The following is a 13,809-nucleotide window of genomic DNA, read 5'->3' as shown; positions in this document are numbered from 1 at the left end:
CCCCCCCCCCCCCCCAAACCCAAGCCTTCTGAGAAGCGGGAGCCGACCCCTGACACGTGTCTCTGCGGGCCGCTCCGCCTGCACTGAAGGTTGGGGCCCGCAGCTCGTGCAGCTGCCGGAGGTTTTGCAAAGCGCCCTCAGAATGACAAGAATCAGAGCGTGCTTTCTTGCCCGGAGACGGGGCGTCTGTCCAGGCAGACGCGGGAGCAGGTGCCGAGACCCTGGGGTTGGGCAGCCTGCCCTCCCTCCCCGGCCGTGAGCCTGCCCTTCCGGCTGGCAGACCTACCCCCCCACCCGCGGGAGGAATTGGCTTGTACCAGGCCCTTTCCCAGCCTCTGGGCGACACTGACGCCAGGCGAGGGGGTCATTGGGTGCCCCGGTGGTGGGGGAAGCGGCCTGAAAGGTCGGGCAAGGCCTCAGTGCTAACAGCCTTTGGGAGGGGACGGGTCTCACCCTGTGTCTACGGTCCCACCCCCCTCTGCTTTGGGAACTGCCGGTGCCTAAGAGTTCGGGCTCCATCTCGAGGGCTGGCTTTGAACCCGGAACTGGCCGCCGTCCAGCCGTGTGGCCCCATCGGACACCTCACAGGCCAGTGCGGCTGGGATGGGACCCTGTGGGGGAGGGAGGGGCTTCCCCCAGGGACCCAGGAAGGTGGATGCGGCCACACGGGGGTCTCGAGAGGAAATGCTGTCTGGGCAGACATGTGTCCGCGTCCGGGCCCCCACAGAGACTTAAACACCCTCGCACCCCAGCTGGAGCCGGGTCGGGCCGGGCCGGTGTGGCCCTGTCTCCCAGGCTCTTTGGGCCCCGGGTGGCTGCTGGGCCAGGGGCCCTGCTCAGGGCAGGGCACGTGGGGCTCCGCTGACTGTCACTGGACCCGTATCCCCCGTGGGTGCTCTGAGCACCACGGTGGGTGTGACGTGTCTCAGGCAGGAGGAATCAGAGAAAACTGGTTCTCAAAGTGTATCCTGGGGCCCTATGGGGAACCCATGAGGTTAAGATTGTTCTCACAACAACACTGTTGACCTGTGATTTGCTGTTTCCTCGAGTAGGTGGCTTTTCCAGAGACCACATGACGGTGTGGGTGTGTGTAGGGGCGTGTGGGGGTAGGGTGGGGTGGGCTGTGGGTGTGTGTGGGAGGGGGGGTTGGGGGTATGGGGTGTGAGGGTTTGTACTGGGGTGTGTGTGTGTTGGGTGTGTGGGGGGTTGTATGGGAGGGTGTGGGGGGAGTAGGGGTGTAGGTGTGGGGGGTTTGTACTGGGGGTGTGGTGTGTGTGTGGGGGGGTGTAGGGGTGTGGGGGGTTGTATGGGAGGGTGTGGGTGTGGGGGGGTGTAGGGGTGGGGGGTGGGTGTGGGGGGGTTGTATGGGAGGGTGTGTGTGTGGGGGGGTGTAGGGGTGTGGGTATGGTGTGTGTGGGGGATGTAGGGGTGTGGGGGGTGGAATGGGGGGTTTTATGGGAGGGTATGGGTGTGTGTGGGGGGTGTAGGGGTGTGGGTGTGGGGGTGTGGGGGTGTAGGGGTGGGGGGGTGGGTGTAGGGGTGTTGTATGGGAGGGTGTGTGTGGGGGGGGTGTGCGGGGGTTTTATGGGAGTGTGGGTGTGGGGGGTTTGTCCCTGGGTAGTGGTGTGGTGTGTGGGGGGGGGATGTAGGGGTGTGGGGGGTGTATGGAGGAGTTTTTTGGGAGGATGTGGGTTTGTGGGGGGGGTGTAAGGGTATGGGGGTTTGTATTGGAGGGTGTGGGGGGTGGTATGGGGGGGTTGTATGGGAGGGTGTGTGGGGGTGTGTTGGCGTGTGTTTGTGGGGGGTTTGTCCCTGGATAGTGGTGTGATTGTGTGGGGGGATGTAGGGGTGTGGAGGGTGGTATGAGGGGTTTTTACGGGAGGGTGTGGGTGCGGGGGTGTGTAGGGGTGTTGCGGGTGGGTGTGGGGTGGTTGTATGGGAGGGTGTGTGTGGGGGAGAGTGGGGGGTGGGTGTGTGGGGGTTTTACGGGAGGGTGTGGGTGCGGGGGGGGTGTAGGGGTGTGGGGGGTGGGTGTGGGGGTTTGTTATGGGGTTGTGTTGTGAGTGGGGGCATAGGTGTGGGTGTGGGGTTTGTAACGGGGTTGTGTTGTGGGTGGGGGCATAGAGGTGTGGGTGTGGAGGGTTGTATGGGGGCAGGATTCTGTCCTCGTGTCGCACGCGTCTGAGTTTTAACTTCAGGCCTGGGGCGCCTCGAGAGCTGTGCCGATGTGAGCGAAAGCTCCCGGGGTCCCTGCCGCCCTTCTGGTGCAGGGGCCACAGGGGTGAGCCTGCACGGGCTGCGCCCCGGGGCCCTCCCCAGCCTCCTTGGGAAACAGTGGCCGTGTGTCCCAGTCCTCTGGCCCCCGGGGCCCTCGTGTGCCGCGTGACTGGGTTCTCTTGGGATGGCGAGGGGAGTCCGAGGTTCCCGGTCCCACGTGGGAAGGAGCGGCAGGGCCCTGGAATTTCTGGCACAGAGAGGCGGGCTGGGGGCGTGTCGGCTCGAGGCCCTGAGGAGTCGACGGGTGACACGGTGACACGGGAGCGACGCTGCCGGAGGCCCCTTTGAGGGCGGAGGAGGCCCTGTGGATGAGGCCCAGAGCGAGGGGCGGTGTACCCGAGGTCAGGAGCGCCTCCTCTGAGTCCGTGTAGCTGTGTGTCCCTGGGCAGGTGGCTTCCCCTCTCTGAGCCCGTGTCCTTGGCTTCTGGGATGGGTGAAGGCCGGCAGCCGTGGGTTCAGACGAGGTGTTGGGTCAAAAGCGATCTTGGGTTTGCGGGACTGAGGCGCTGGGGGGCAGGGGAGCGGGCGTGGGGGGCGGGTGTTGACCGGGGCCGGTGGGGGCTACCCGTGAAGGCCGTGACACAGACCTTCCCGCGCGTCCCGAACCCGTTTCTAGGCAGCTCTCAGCCTGGTGAGCCCGATGCGGCTGGGCCGCTCACCCGTCTGGGGGTGGCTGCTGGCGGGAAAGCCTCTTGTTCAAGCTGGGGGCGCCGCGCGCGGGTCTGGGAGAGCCGAGGGCGCAGACGCAGAGCCACGGGAGCCCCGCCCAGAAATAGGCCGCGAGGTGCCCACGGGGTCAGGTGCTCAGGGCGGCAGCCGGGCGGGACCCGGCGGTTCTCCTCCTCCCGCTACGTGCAGCCGTGCTCTGGGTGAGGCGGGCAGCTGCCGCCAGGCCCGCCGTGCCGGGGAGGACACTGCGGCACGACGGGGTGGAAGGGCAGAGGGCCAAGTTCATCGCGGAGCCGGGGCTGGCATTGAGGGCGCTCCCTAGTCAAGGTTCCCTGAATGGCTCTCTGCCCCCGGGAGCCTGGACCGCCAGGAGCTCACAGCCCGCTCTGAAGGCTGGACGCCTGGCCTCTGGGACGAGACGGGTGGTACGCACACGGGCCCCCCGGCCCCCCCTCGGGATGAGGCCAGAGTTGTAGACACAGCCTTCCCTGTGCTGTGTGATGTGGCCGGTCTTCCCGCCCCCACTCCTGCCATGCTGTCTCCTCACTGCCCCTGAAGCCACCCACGGGTCCTTTGCACCTGCTTCTCTGCTTGGGACACTTGCCCCAGACCTTCCAGGCTGCTCGGACCTCACCATGTCAGGGTTAGGGTTAGGGTTAGGGTTAGGGTTAGGATTAGCCTTTTCTTCCAGGCCCTTGATCCCCTTCTCACACTGTGTAGACAGTATGTACTTTTATTTTTATCGCCTCTTATTGTCTGTTACACATTTCTAGAATCGAAGCTCCCTAAGGTCAGAGACCTGTGCCTGTTTAGTCCAGGGGGGTCGGCCAAGCACCACGGATGAGCAGGTGCTCGGGGACTGCCGAGGGAACGAGGGAGCCGAGGACAGAAGGAACTTGCTGGTGTATGTGCCCCTCCCGGGCCCCATTCGGAAGTGCAGATGTTCTCTCCTGGGTCCCTGTGGTGCACAGGGTCTGTCCTCGCTAGGTCCTCCACACGTTTTCTGGCCTCTTGGAGAACCTGCCCCCCTCCCGCCGTGGCCCTGTCCCCCCCGCCAAGAGTTGGCCCATGGGTTTGCATCGGATGTTTTTTCCCCCTACAGCCCAGGCCCCATTCTTCATCCTGGTGCAAACTCCCGGTGTTGCCCTGGAGTCTGGTGGTGCGGACTGGGGCCTGGACAGGGGCTCCTGAGAGGCGGGGCTCCGCGTGATGGGGACCGGGCCCAGAGCCCGACGTGAGGCTCGATCCCGCGACCCCGGGACCACGACCTGAGCCCAAATCGAGAGTCAGACGCTCAACCGAATGAGCGACCCAGGCGCCCACACCTTTGGTGGTTTTTATTTGCTGCTGACTAGTTAGAACGTCAGCGGCTGTTGGGGTTGTAAGTTGTCATGACCTTTCTGGAAAGCAGGTGGGCGGTGCAGATCGGGACCCCCTTAACCACCCCCACGTGGTATCTTTTCTTCTGGGCATCTGTCCTGGGGAAAGAGAAACTCAGACTTTGGTAGGAAGATGTTCATCACGGTGTTTTTGGGAAGCCGTTAAAAATGGCATTTTTACAATAGAATGTGTAAAGATTTGGGAAGATGCTGGTAATATACTAAGTCTGGAGGAGGTAGGATTGCACCGCACCGGCAGCTTAGATTTGTGAGAAGGATCTGCAGAAAGGAAAACCTAGAGCTCTCTGCGGGCATTCAGGCCCAGCCCCCACCCTCCCTCGTAACTCTGGGGAATATATCTGTGTATACATCCGCCTGTGTGTATGTAATTTCCTCTGGAAAAACTCGATATAATTTTCCAGAGGAAAACGTATGGATGACGGAATTTGGATGCATGTATATGTACGTGCGCATGTATATTTAAATTTTTTTTTTTAACGTTTATTTATTTTTGAGACAGAGACAGAGCATGAACAGGGGAGGGTCAGAGAGAGAGGGAGACACAGAATCGGAAGCAGGCTCCAGGCTCTGAGCTGTCAGCCCAGAGCCCGACGCGGGGCTCGAACGCACAGACCGCGAGATCACGACCTGAGCCGAAGTCGGCCGCTTAACCGACTGAGCCACTCAGGCGCCCCTGCGCATGTGTATTTACACGGATGCACACACACACACACGTATGTGTCCGTGTGAGCGCTCGGAACTTTCACGTTTCAACTCGGGGTCAGCTGCGGGGAGTGGGGCTCAGGTCCTCACTCTGCCCGCGGTGCTGTGTTTGCAGCTAGGACCCCCACCCCGCGGCCGGGCCGGTCTCTCCTCGCCCCGCCCCACCCCCACCCCACCCCCACCCCGAAGAGCAGGCTTGGCTCTAAATGAAGACGCTACCATCTGCTGTTCTTCTGGTTCGCCTTGTTCTCTGTTACTTGTGTGCCTTTTCTCCGGCTTCTGGCTTCTTTCCTCGTGACCTCCCTGCTCTACTCATCTGCCGGTGGCGGCCTAGCTTTTTGGGGTGCGTATGGTGGCCGAGGGGGCGTCATCTCTGAGGGGCACGGACCTCTTAGTCTTCCCTGTAATGCGGAAGGAAAACTCCACTTTGTGAACTGACTTTGTCCGGTTCTCTGGACCCGTCTGTCCCCCCCCCCCCCCCCCCCCCCACCCCCCAGGCGTGTCCTCTCCCGCCGGTCTGTCCCAGCCCTCAAAGCACTCTTTGTTGCACGGTCACATCTCCCTATTTATAGCCTTCTGTGGTTGGCACGTGTGCTGGGAACCTTCTGGATCTGGGGGCTGCCTGTCTCCCACGTGCTCTCGCCTGCTTCCAGCTGGCCTGGCGAGTCAGGGGTCTGGTGCTCGTCCTCGGGCAGGCGGGGCCCCGCGAGGAGGGCTTATAGGTGGGACAAGGAGGCGCTGTGGGGCCCCTGGCGATGGGCTGCACTTGGCCATCACAAAAGGACAGGAACAGCTGGTTGCCTTCTTGGGGGTGCCGCCTCGGGCTTTGCAGGGGCTCCCACAACAGTGGCATAGCTGTCCTTCCCGGGTGCCCCCTCCCATCTGAGGGCGAGTCCGTGGGAGTGGGCACTGGGGCTCCATGGAAACAAGCTCCCCACTGGGGGTGGGGGAGTAGGACCCTTCCCTGAGCTGGGCGCTGGTGCCTGTGCAGCGGCCAGAGAAAACGTCCTTCTGCTCCTCCTGCCTCAGAGACCCGGCCCCTGTTCTCAGTGTGCGTGTCCCCCTCCCCAGGGCGCTGCCAGGCCTGGAGGCGTCCGAGCCACCCCCTGCAGTCACCGAGGAGGCCCGACACCGGGAGGGGCCCTTGGCTCAGCGTCCGGCTGTGGGGAGCCTTCGGCGGTTCTGATCGGCCCGCGGAAGGCTCCGGAAGAGATCGTGGCTGTCCCCCGTGGGGTTCATGGGCAACAGCGGGGGCTCCCCGGAGCGGCCGGGCCCGCCATGCTGCAGTGCAGGCCGGCCCAGGAGTTCAGCTTCGGCCCGCGGGCCCTGAAGGAGGCGCTGGTGTCCAGCGACCCGGCCCTGCGGCGTCTCTACGCGTCTGCCTTCACCCCTGCGGAGAGGCTGTTCCTGGCCGAGGCCTACAACCCCCAGAGGACCCTCTTCTGCACGCTGCTCATCCACACGGCCTTCGACTGGCTCCTCAGCCGTCCCGAGGCCCCCGAGGACTTCCAGACCTTCCACGCCTCCCTGCCGCCCCGGAGGCAGAGCCCTGCCCGGAAGCACATCTACCTGCAGCCCATCGGTACGAGGTGGGGGGCCGCGTACCCTGGGGTGCCGGGCCCGCAGCGGGTGGGCATCGTGGAGCCAGCCGCGCCCCGCTGGGGAGCCGGAGTCTGAGTCTCGCACAAGGCAGGGTGTCTGGGCTCCGGGCCGGGCGGGGAGGCCCCCGCTGGGACCCGGCTCTCCGCCCGCCCAGCTCAGACACCGCTCCGGAAGCCAGGGGCCGTGGGGCCTTTGCGGCCGTGTCACCCTTCCCCTGTTGCGCGTGGGGTGTGCCGCCCCAGGCGCTGTGCCGGGGCCGTCCAGAGACTGCATTCCTCCCAGCCCTGACCTGTCCCGGACGCCGAGCTGGCCATGGGCACAGGTGGGGTTTGAACTCAGGCCTAGTTGAGCCCGAGGCCGTGCTGGGGAGGCCGGTCGGGCCTGGCGAGGGTAAGGGTTCTCCGCGAGGCCTGCTGGGCCGGGGCTGGGGCGGACGAGGGGCCTGGCCGGCTGTCCGCGCTGTGAGGGCCGAGAGGGTGGCGCCTGGCTTTGCGGAGGACCACCAGGCCCGAGCAGAGCTGAGGGGGCCAGAGGCCTGCGGCCACCCTCGTTCTCCAACCCCTTGCGGCCCGTCGGCCGTCCCTGGCTCGAGCTGTGTCCGGCAAACAGCGCCCAAGCCGTCCGCTTCGTTCTGTCCCCTGCCGGCGCTTGCGAGGCCCTCACGAGCAGACGCGTGGGCGCTTGTTAATGTGCGTTTTGGGGCCTGAGGCGGCCTGGGGCTCTGCCTTTCCAGCCAGCTGCCCGCCCCGGGCTGTCCTCCTGCAGCAGTCTGGTGCGGCTGCCCCGGGGGCGTCTCGCCCGCACGCCTCCCGTGTCCCGCTCTGCTCCTGCCATCCGGCCAGCCTCAGCCTCGGGGACTCTGGGCGCCGGCCGGGACCCCCCTGCCCCTCCCTGAGGGGCTCCCCACCTTCCAGACCTCTCTCATCGGGGCGTTGCCCTTTCTTGCGGCTTTCTCCTTTCCGTGAAGGCGGGTCCACGGTGGCCTCCTGCGCCCCGTGGCCGCCGCGGCTGGCGGGGGGCCGGGCGCAGGTGGGGGCGGGGCGGCTGACGGGCCGTCCCGCCCCCAGATCTGAGCGAGGGCCCGGCGGGTGGCGCTCTGCTGGAGTACCTGCGCGACTGCACGGAGGCCTTCTTCCTGGGCTTGCAGGTCCGGTGCCTGCCCTCGGTGGCGGCCGCGTCCATACACTGCTCCTCACGTCCCAGCCAGGACTCCGACAGGCTCCAGCTCCACACGGGTGGGTGATGGGCGCGGGGGGGGGGGGGGGGGGGGGGGGCGCGGGCCCTTTCCACGAGGCAGAAGGCGGGAGGAAGGAATCCTTGCCCCGTTTCTTTGCGGGGGGAGGACCTCTATTCCCCAGGCTTTTGAAGAGCAAGGCTAAAACCAGCCTCCTTCCCGTCTGGAGGCCAGACGACCCTCCCAGCGTGCGCTGGAGACCCCAGGGCATGACGGGTGGGGGAGGCAAGCCCTTCTCGGGCGCCTGCCGCCTTGTAAGGCACCCCTCTAGACTTTTGTCCTGCACGTGTCCAGCCCCCCCCAGCCCCCAGGTCACTGGCAGCTGGAGAGCGGCCGGGTCGCGGGGCACAGATGGGCCTTAGGCGCTCCGATGTGTGGGGCACCCAGACTCCGGTCGAGGGAGGCCCCGGGAGTGGACTGGGCACTCTGGATGGCGCTGGGGCTGGAGGGCCCCCGTGGCCCAGCCGTGGCGTGGCGGAAACCCCTCCGGCCCCTCCTCCAGCCCCACGCAGGGCCCCCCTGCTCCACCTCTGTGCCTTTTCTCTCCTTGGGCTGTGAAGCCCGTACATCGAGTTCCTAATTTTAGTTCTCCCCTTTCCATTTCTGCCGTTTCTGGTGGGTTCTTTCTCAAATCGGCAATCTATATTTTTTTAACGTTTCTTATTTTTAGTTTTTGAGACAACAGGTGCACGCCAGTGGGGGAGGGGCAGAGAGAGGGGGACAGGGGATGTGAAGTGGGCTCTACACTGACAGGCTGCCCACGCCGAGCCCCACGCGGGGCTCGAACTCACGAACCGTGAGATCATGACCTGAGCCGACGTCAGGCGCTCAACCGAGGGAGCCACCCAGGTGCCCCCAGCAGTGTCACTTCTTAAAAATACCAGTTTCCCGCTAAGATTTAAGTTCGGTGTCGATAGCCACAAACACAGGTGCTTTTCGGTTCCGCCGTCTGGCGCGTGCTGGTGGCCAACTCGTGGTCTTTCCGTTCTTTCTGTCTTGGTGTTTTTTCTGGTTAGCTGGACACACTACTTGGAAACTTAGTTTACCTCTTTGGAGATCTAGTGGCCTGGGGTGATGTGATTCGTGCTGGGTTCGTGCCGGGGGCGGGGCTCTGCTTTTCCTCTGCCAGGCCCCTGTGGGTACACAGCTTTTCTGGGCCGTCCGTGGTCCTGGGAGCGGGGTCTGCCACCCTCCCTCATCTCTGAAGGGGCTCAGTCTCAGCTAGTCTGCTTCAGTTCTCTCCCTGGATCTAAGTTGTCATCAGGTTTCGGGTTTTTGCTTTTTTTTTAAATCCTGTTTACCGAGGCATAATTCACATGCACTGACATTCTCTGTTTTGCGTGTAATGGTCCCGTGAGCCTGGACGAGCACGCCCGTGACCCAGTTGCCATTGTCATCAGACGTAGAAGAGCTTGCTTTGCCTCCCAAGACGCGCTTGGTCCCCTGTGGCCAACTCCGCTCCCACCTTGGATGCTTTAAGAAGCCGTGTTTTGTATTTCACTCAGCTTATCTGGTTTATCTTCGGCGGGAGGGCTGGTCTCCATCCCCAACGCGTGTGACAGGAGCTGCTGGCACTGAGGTTTCAGGGTTGACAGGGAGCTCTTGGCTGGGACAGGTGTCCTTCTAACGGTAGCATGTCCCTTTCTGTGTCCCAGGCTGCAGGTTTGTCACTCTGAGACCCTCTCCTGGCCATGGACCTTCCTGGCCCTGCCTTTGTCCCCTGCCTTCAGGACACTGTCCTGCTGCAGGCGTGGTCCCCGAGCCCCGTGTCTCTGTCCACCCACCACAGCACCTTCAGACCTCTCTGACCCTCTGCCTCTTCTTTCTGGGGACCCTCATGATTGCACTGAGCCCTGTGGCTCCTCTGTCCCCACAGACGGGATCCTGTCTTTCCTGAAGAGCAGCAAGCCGGGCGACGCGCTGTGTGTGCTGGGCCTCACGCTGTCTGACCTGTACCCCTGCGAGGCCTGGAGCTTCACGTTCGGCAAGTTCCTGCCAGGGCACGGTGAGCCCCCGCCCCGGCAGCCCCCGCCCCGGGTCCTTGCCTCGGCCGAGCTTGCGGGGCCCGTCCCGGGGAAGACGATGTGCGCACGGGGACAGAAACCGCTGCCCCCGAACATGCGGCCGTGCCCTTCCTGCTCAGCCCTGGGCTGCTGCCGGGGGGCCGGCCTGCAGGAGTGGTGCGTCCTGAGGGGTGGGGTGGGGGGGGCTCTGCTCCTGCGCCCCCCGGGTGAGGTGACCCGCGAGCCCGTGTGTCTCCACCTCTCCCCAGAAGTGGGCGTTTGCAGCTTTGCCCGTTTCTCGGGGGAGCTCCTGCAGCCGGGGCCTGGCGCCTCGGAGGCAGCCCCGGTCCAGGCGGCAGCCGACGGCCCTGAGACACCAGTGCAGGACCCAGGCCAGACACTGTGCTTCAGCGCCCTGGGGCTGGCCCAGTGCTGCAAGGTGGGCGTGGAGGTCAGGGTGCGGGGGTCCCCGCACAGGTGGAGGGAGGAAGTGGGCAGAAGCACTGGGGGCTCTGGCCAGTTTGGGGAATGTGCCAAGGATGTGCGATCAGACACGGGGGTGTGAGCAGGCAGCCGCTGAGTCCCCTGTCCCGCCCTCACCAGGACGACCCTGCTTCCCTGTAGAGAGCGTAGGAACCAAGGCCGAGGTGCCAAGACCTTTGCCTAAGGTCACTCGGCTGGGCAGCGGCAGCGATTTGAACCGGTGTCTGATGCCCCTGTGCAGTCAGGACCGGGACGCGGAGGGCTGATGGACCGCTTCCCGGTGGCCTTAGGCCCCTCTGGGGCTGCCTGGGGCGTCCCGGGGATCGGCTGCGAGGTCAGTGGCGGGCCTTCCCCCGCAGGTCACCTGCCACGAGCTCTGTCACCTGCTGGGCCTGGGGAGCTGCCGCTGGCTGGGCTGCATCATGCAGGGGGCGCTCAGCCTGGAGGAGGCCCTGCGGCGGCCCCTGGACCTCTGTCCCATCTGTCTGCGGAAACTGCAGCACGTCCTGGGCTTCAAGCTCATCGACAGGTACAAGGTGAGCGGCTCTGAGGGGGGGCCCCGGGACAGGGACCGCAGCAGGCCAGCGCCTGGTCTGGGGGCCCGCGCAGGAGTCTGAGAGCAGAGGATAGTTGGGTCCCGGGTGTGAGAGCCCCAGGGGAGCAGACAGACCCGCGTGCCTGCTGGTAGGCACCTTCCTGCTCTGCTGGGCAGCGTGTGGCGCCCGAGCCTGGCCCGTGGCGTGCACCCAGCAACGGTGGCCGTGGCCGTCGGGGTGCAGGGGGGACAAGGGGTGGACGGCTCCTCTCAGGCAAGGATGGTAAATACCAGCTCTGAACGGTGGGTGGGTGCTGGGCGCGCCCACCCACGCCACCCCTGCGTCGGCCGGGGCCGCCGGCTCCGGTGGTTGGGGTCCGCGCAGGAGGAGACCCGAGCGGGCCTGCCAGGGGGCAGCCACGCTCTGGACTCGGTCCTGTCCTGCCCTGCCGGGTTTGGGGCGAGCCGCGGGCGCTGCTGCCCTCTGCTGTCGGCTGGAGGAGCTGCCGGGGGCGCGGCGCGGACCCTGTGGGCGGAGCCTCCGCGGCGGGAAGCCTGCTCCGCGGACTCCAACTTGATTCTGAGTTCAGCCTCCAGAGGCCGGTGGTGTTTATCAAGGCCTCTCCACCGAAGAGCTTTGGCCTAATTTGAAAACCAAAGTTTTAAGCCAGAAGCTGTTTGCGGTTCTGGGAAAAACCCCGGAGGCAGGCAGCCCGGGCCGCGACGGGGTGGCTGGGGGGGGAGGGGGGTGCAAACGCTCCGGGGAGGTGGGGGGGGGGTGTGCTTCTTGGCCAGGCAGCCCCTGGACGGGGAGGGCCTGCTTGTGTCACAGGCTCCCAGGGGTGCTGCGGCTCGGGGACCCCGTTTTGGAGGACCCCCCAAGCTGCCCCCAGGAAGTGGCCTGCCCGCCTGGAGCGGGGAGCCCACAGGCAGCCCCGCTGAGGGTCCTCACGGCGGTGGGGTGGGGCGAGCGTGCTGCCGGGGCGGCGACGGCCAGGCGAAGGGAGACTCGGCTCTGGCGGTAGCTGGGCGCTCGGCACACGCGTCCTTCCGGGGCTTGGTCTTTGGGCACAACCTTCCGCCCCGGAGCTGCTGTGCCTGTGGGTGGCGCCTCCCCTGCGAGTTGGTGGAGGAGGACGGGGCCGCGGGGACAGCTCCTGGGGACTCTCTGGGAGGTGACCTGGGGGTGGGAGAGGGGCCGGCCGGGAGCGCTCTGTGCCGGTGCACGCCTGCTGGGGACAGAGGCGTGGTCCGTAGTGGTGGTGTCTCCCGTCCTAGTACACGGCCGGGGGGGGGGGGGGGGGCGCTTCCGCCAGCGCGGAAGCCAGGGTACAACGAAGTAGAAACGGACAAGGTGAGGAGTTTTGGGTATTTATTGGTGTGAAGGCAGCCTGAGGTCAAGTGCACACTCGGTAGAATTTAAGTGCCCCGGAGCTGGCCCCACACGGCGCCTGGCGGGCACGGGGGCCGGCAGCGTGTGGACGAGGTAAGGGACGGGGCCCAGGACACCCAGCCCGTGTCTCTCCCTCCAGCCCGTGTCTCTCCCTCACAGAGACTTTACGCCTGGACTCGAGCCGGGTCGCGGCCCGATGTGGATGCAGGGGCGCCGTCCGCCTCGGACGAGACTCCGCCCTGCAGCGCCGACTCGGGCCTGAGCTGTGACAGCGGGTCGGAGCCCCTGACCCCCGACACGTGGAGCCACACCTTCTCCGCGGGCCCCGAGCCGGAGCCCGAGGAGGGGCTGGGCTCCCCGGCCGTCCCGGACAGCCCGCCTGGGTGCGGCCCCGCCGTGGACGCCATCAGGGAGCACGGACGGTGGCTGGAGCGCTGCATCCGGGCCCTGGAGCGGGAGGTGACGGAGGAGGAGCTGGCGCAGGTGGACGGCGCCGTGGAGGCCCTGGCGGGGTGGGAGATGTTCACGGGGCGGCTCCCGGCCCCCAGGCAGGACCCGCGCTGCGGCCGAGACGGCTCGGGGCTGCGCCGGGTCCTGGGCGACACGTTCTCCTCCCTGAGGAGGAAGCTGAGCGCGCGCAAGCCGTCCAAGGCGGGCTCGTCCCCCGGCCGCTGGCGGGAGGAGGGGAATTAGACGGGGGCCCACAGCCCGGCGCGGAATATCGCGCGGGGCCCTGCGTCCTGCCCCCTCACCCCGGCCCCTGCGGAGGGTCCTCGGGCCCAGCCTGGACGGCGGCTGGCGGCTTCCTGGGGCCCCACCCCTGTGCCCATCTCCCCATCGCCACCCCCCACTCACCCCCAGAGTGGGGCCTTCTCACACAGCTTTCCTGTCCTCAGGCCTTCACGCTGTGTCCCCACCTCTGCCTGCTGTCACCCTTGGTGTTCTGACACAAGGGGTCTGTGGTGTTGACAACTCGTTCCAACAAGTGTTGAGGCCGTGGGGGGCCGGCTGCCCGGGGGTCAACTGTCCCCGCTTACTTCTGTCAGACTTTGCTTCCCGCCTCTGAAATCCTTCCGCGTGCTCCCATGTCGGCCGGTGCCGGCTTCACTAGCAGGGGGCCCCTGGGCCTGCGGGGAGAGAAACCTCTGGTTGCAACAGCCGAGGAGCATGGTCACCTGGAAGCAGGCAAGCAAGGGGGTGGCTCTGAAACGTGGGGGGCTAACAAAAACTGTAAAAAACGAAACACAGTGCAGGTTGCAGAGTATTCGCCGCCCCGCCCCGCCCCAAGCAAACAGGGTGGAAGGTTCCTTGTAATCGGACACCAGGCTGGGCTGTGGGATCCCAGACCCCAAAAGGCCCGGCATAGATATGGCCCCAGGCCTGGGTTGTGGCTTCTGGGAGGCATCGCTGGGACCTGGAGGGAACTGACGGAAAGGGGGGAGAAGACGAACAGCCAGGGGGGCAGAGGGGGGCCCAGGACCTGAGGGAGACCAGTCCGGGGCTGTTGCTGT

At 65.8% G+C, this 13,809-nt stretch overlaps 1 protein-coding gene across 1 annotated transcript; it reads left to right on the top strand.

Annotated features, from left to right (window-relative positions):
• Positions 1 to 6,144: 6,144 nt before the first annotated feature.
• On the top strand, positions 6,145 to 12,991 carry AMZ1 (archaelysin family metallopeptidase 1). The gene is made up of 6 exons (XM_049639340.1): positions 6,145 to 6,630; positions 7,718 to 7,885; positions 9,761 to 9,889; positions 10,157 to 10,326; positions 10,730 to 10,906; positions 12,458 to 12,991. Exons 1-6 carry the CDS (start codon positions 6,327 to 6,329, stop codon positions 12,989 to 12,991), a joined length of 1,482 nt encoding a protein of 493 aa, XP_049495297.1. The 5' UTR covers positions 6,145 to 6,326.
• Positions 12,992 to 13,809: the final 818 nt, after the last annotated feature.

This window comes from Panthera uncia, chromosome E3 (assembly GCF_023721935.1).
Source record: "Panthera uncia isolate 11264 chromosome E3, Puncia_PCG_1.0, whole genome shotgun sequence".
Classification (NCBI taxonomy): Eukaryota; Metazoa; Chordata; class Mammalia; order Carnivora; family Felidae; genus Panthera; species Panthera uncia.
The sequence above is the reverse complement of the archived record's forward strand: the minus strand, read 5'-3'. Positions and strand labels throughout refer to the sequence as shown.

Excerpts from the sequence above, each read along its gene's own strand:
- AMZ1 (XM_049639340.1), top strand. The coding sequence starts at position 6,327 with ATGCTGCAGTGCAGGCCGGCCCAGGAGTTCAGCTTCGGCCCGCGGGCC. Across the intron at positions 6,631-7,717 it reads CATCTACCTGCAGCCCATCG|ATCTGAGCGAGGGCCCGGCG; the intron begins GTACGAGGTGGG and ends TCCCGCCCCCAG. Across the intron at positions 9,890-10,156 it reads CAAGTTCCTGCCAGGGCACG|AAGTGGGCGTTTGCAGCTTT; the intron begins GTGAGCCCCCGC and ends ACCTCTCCCCAG.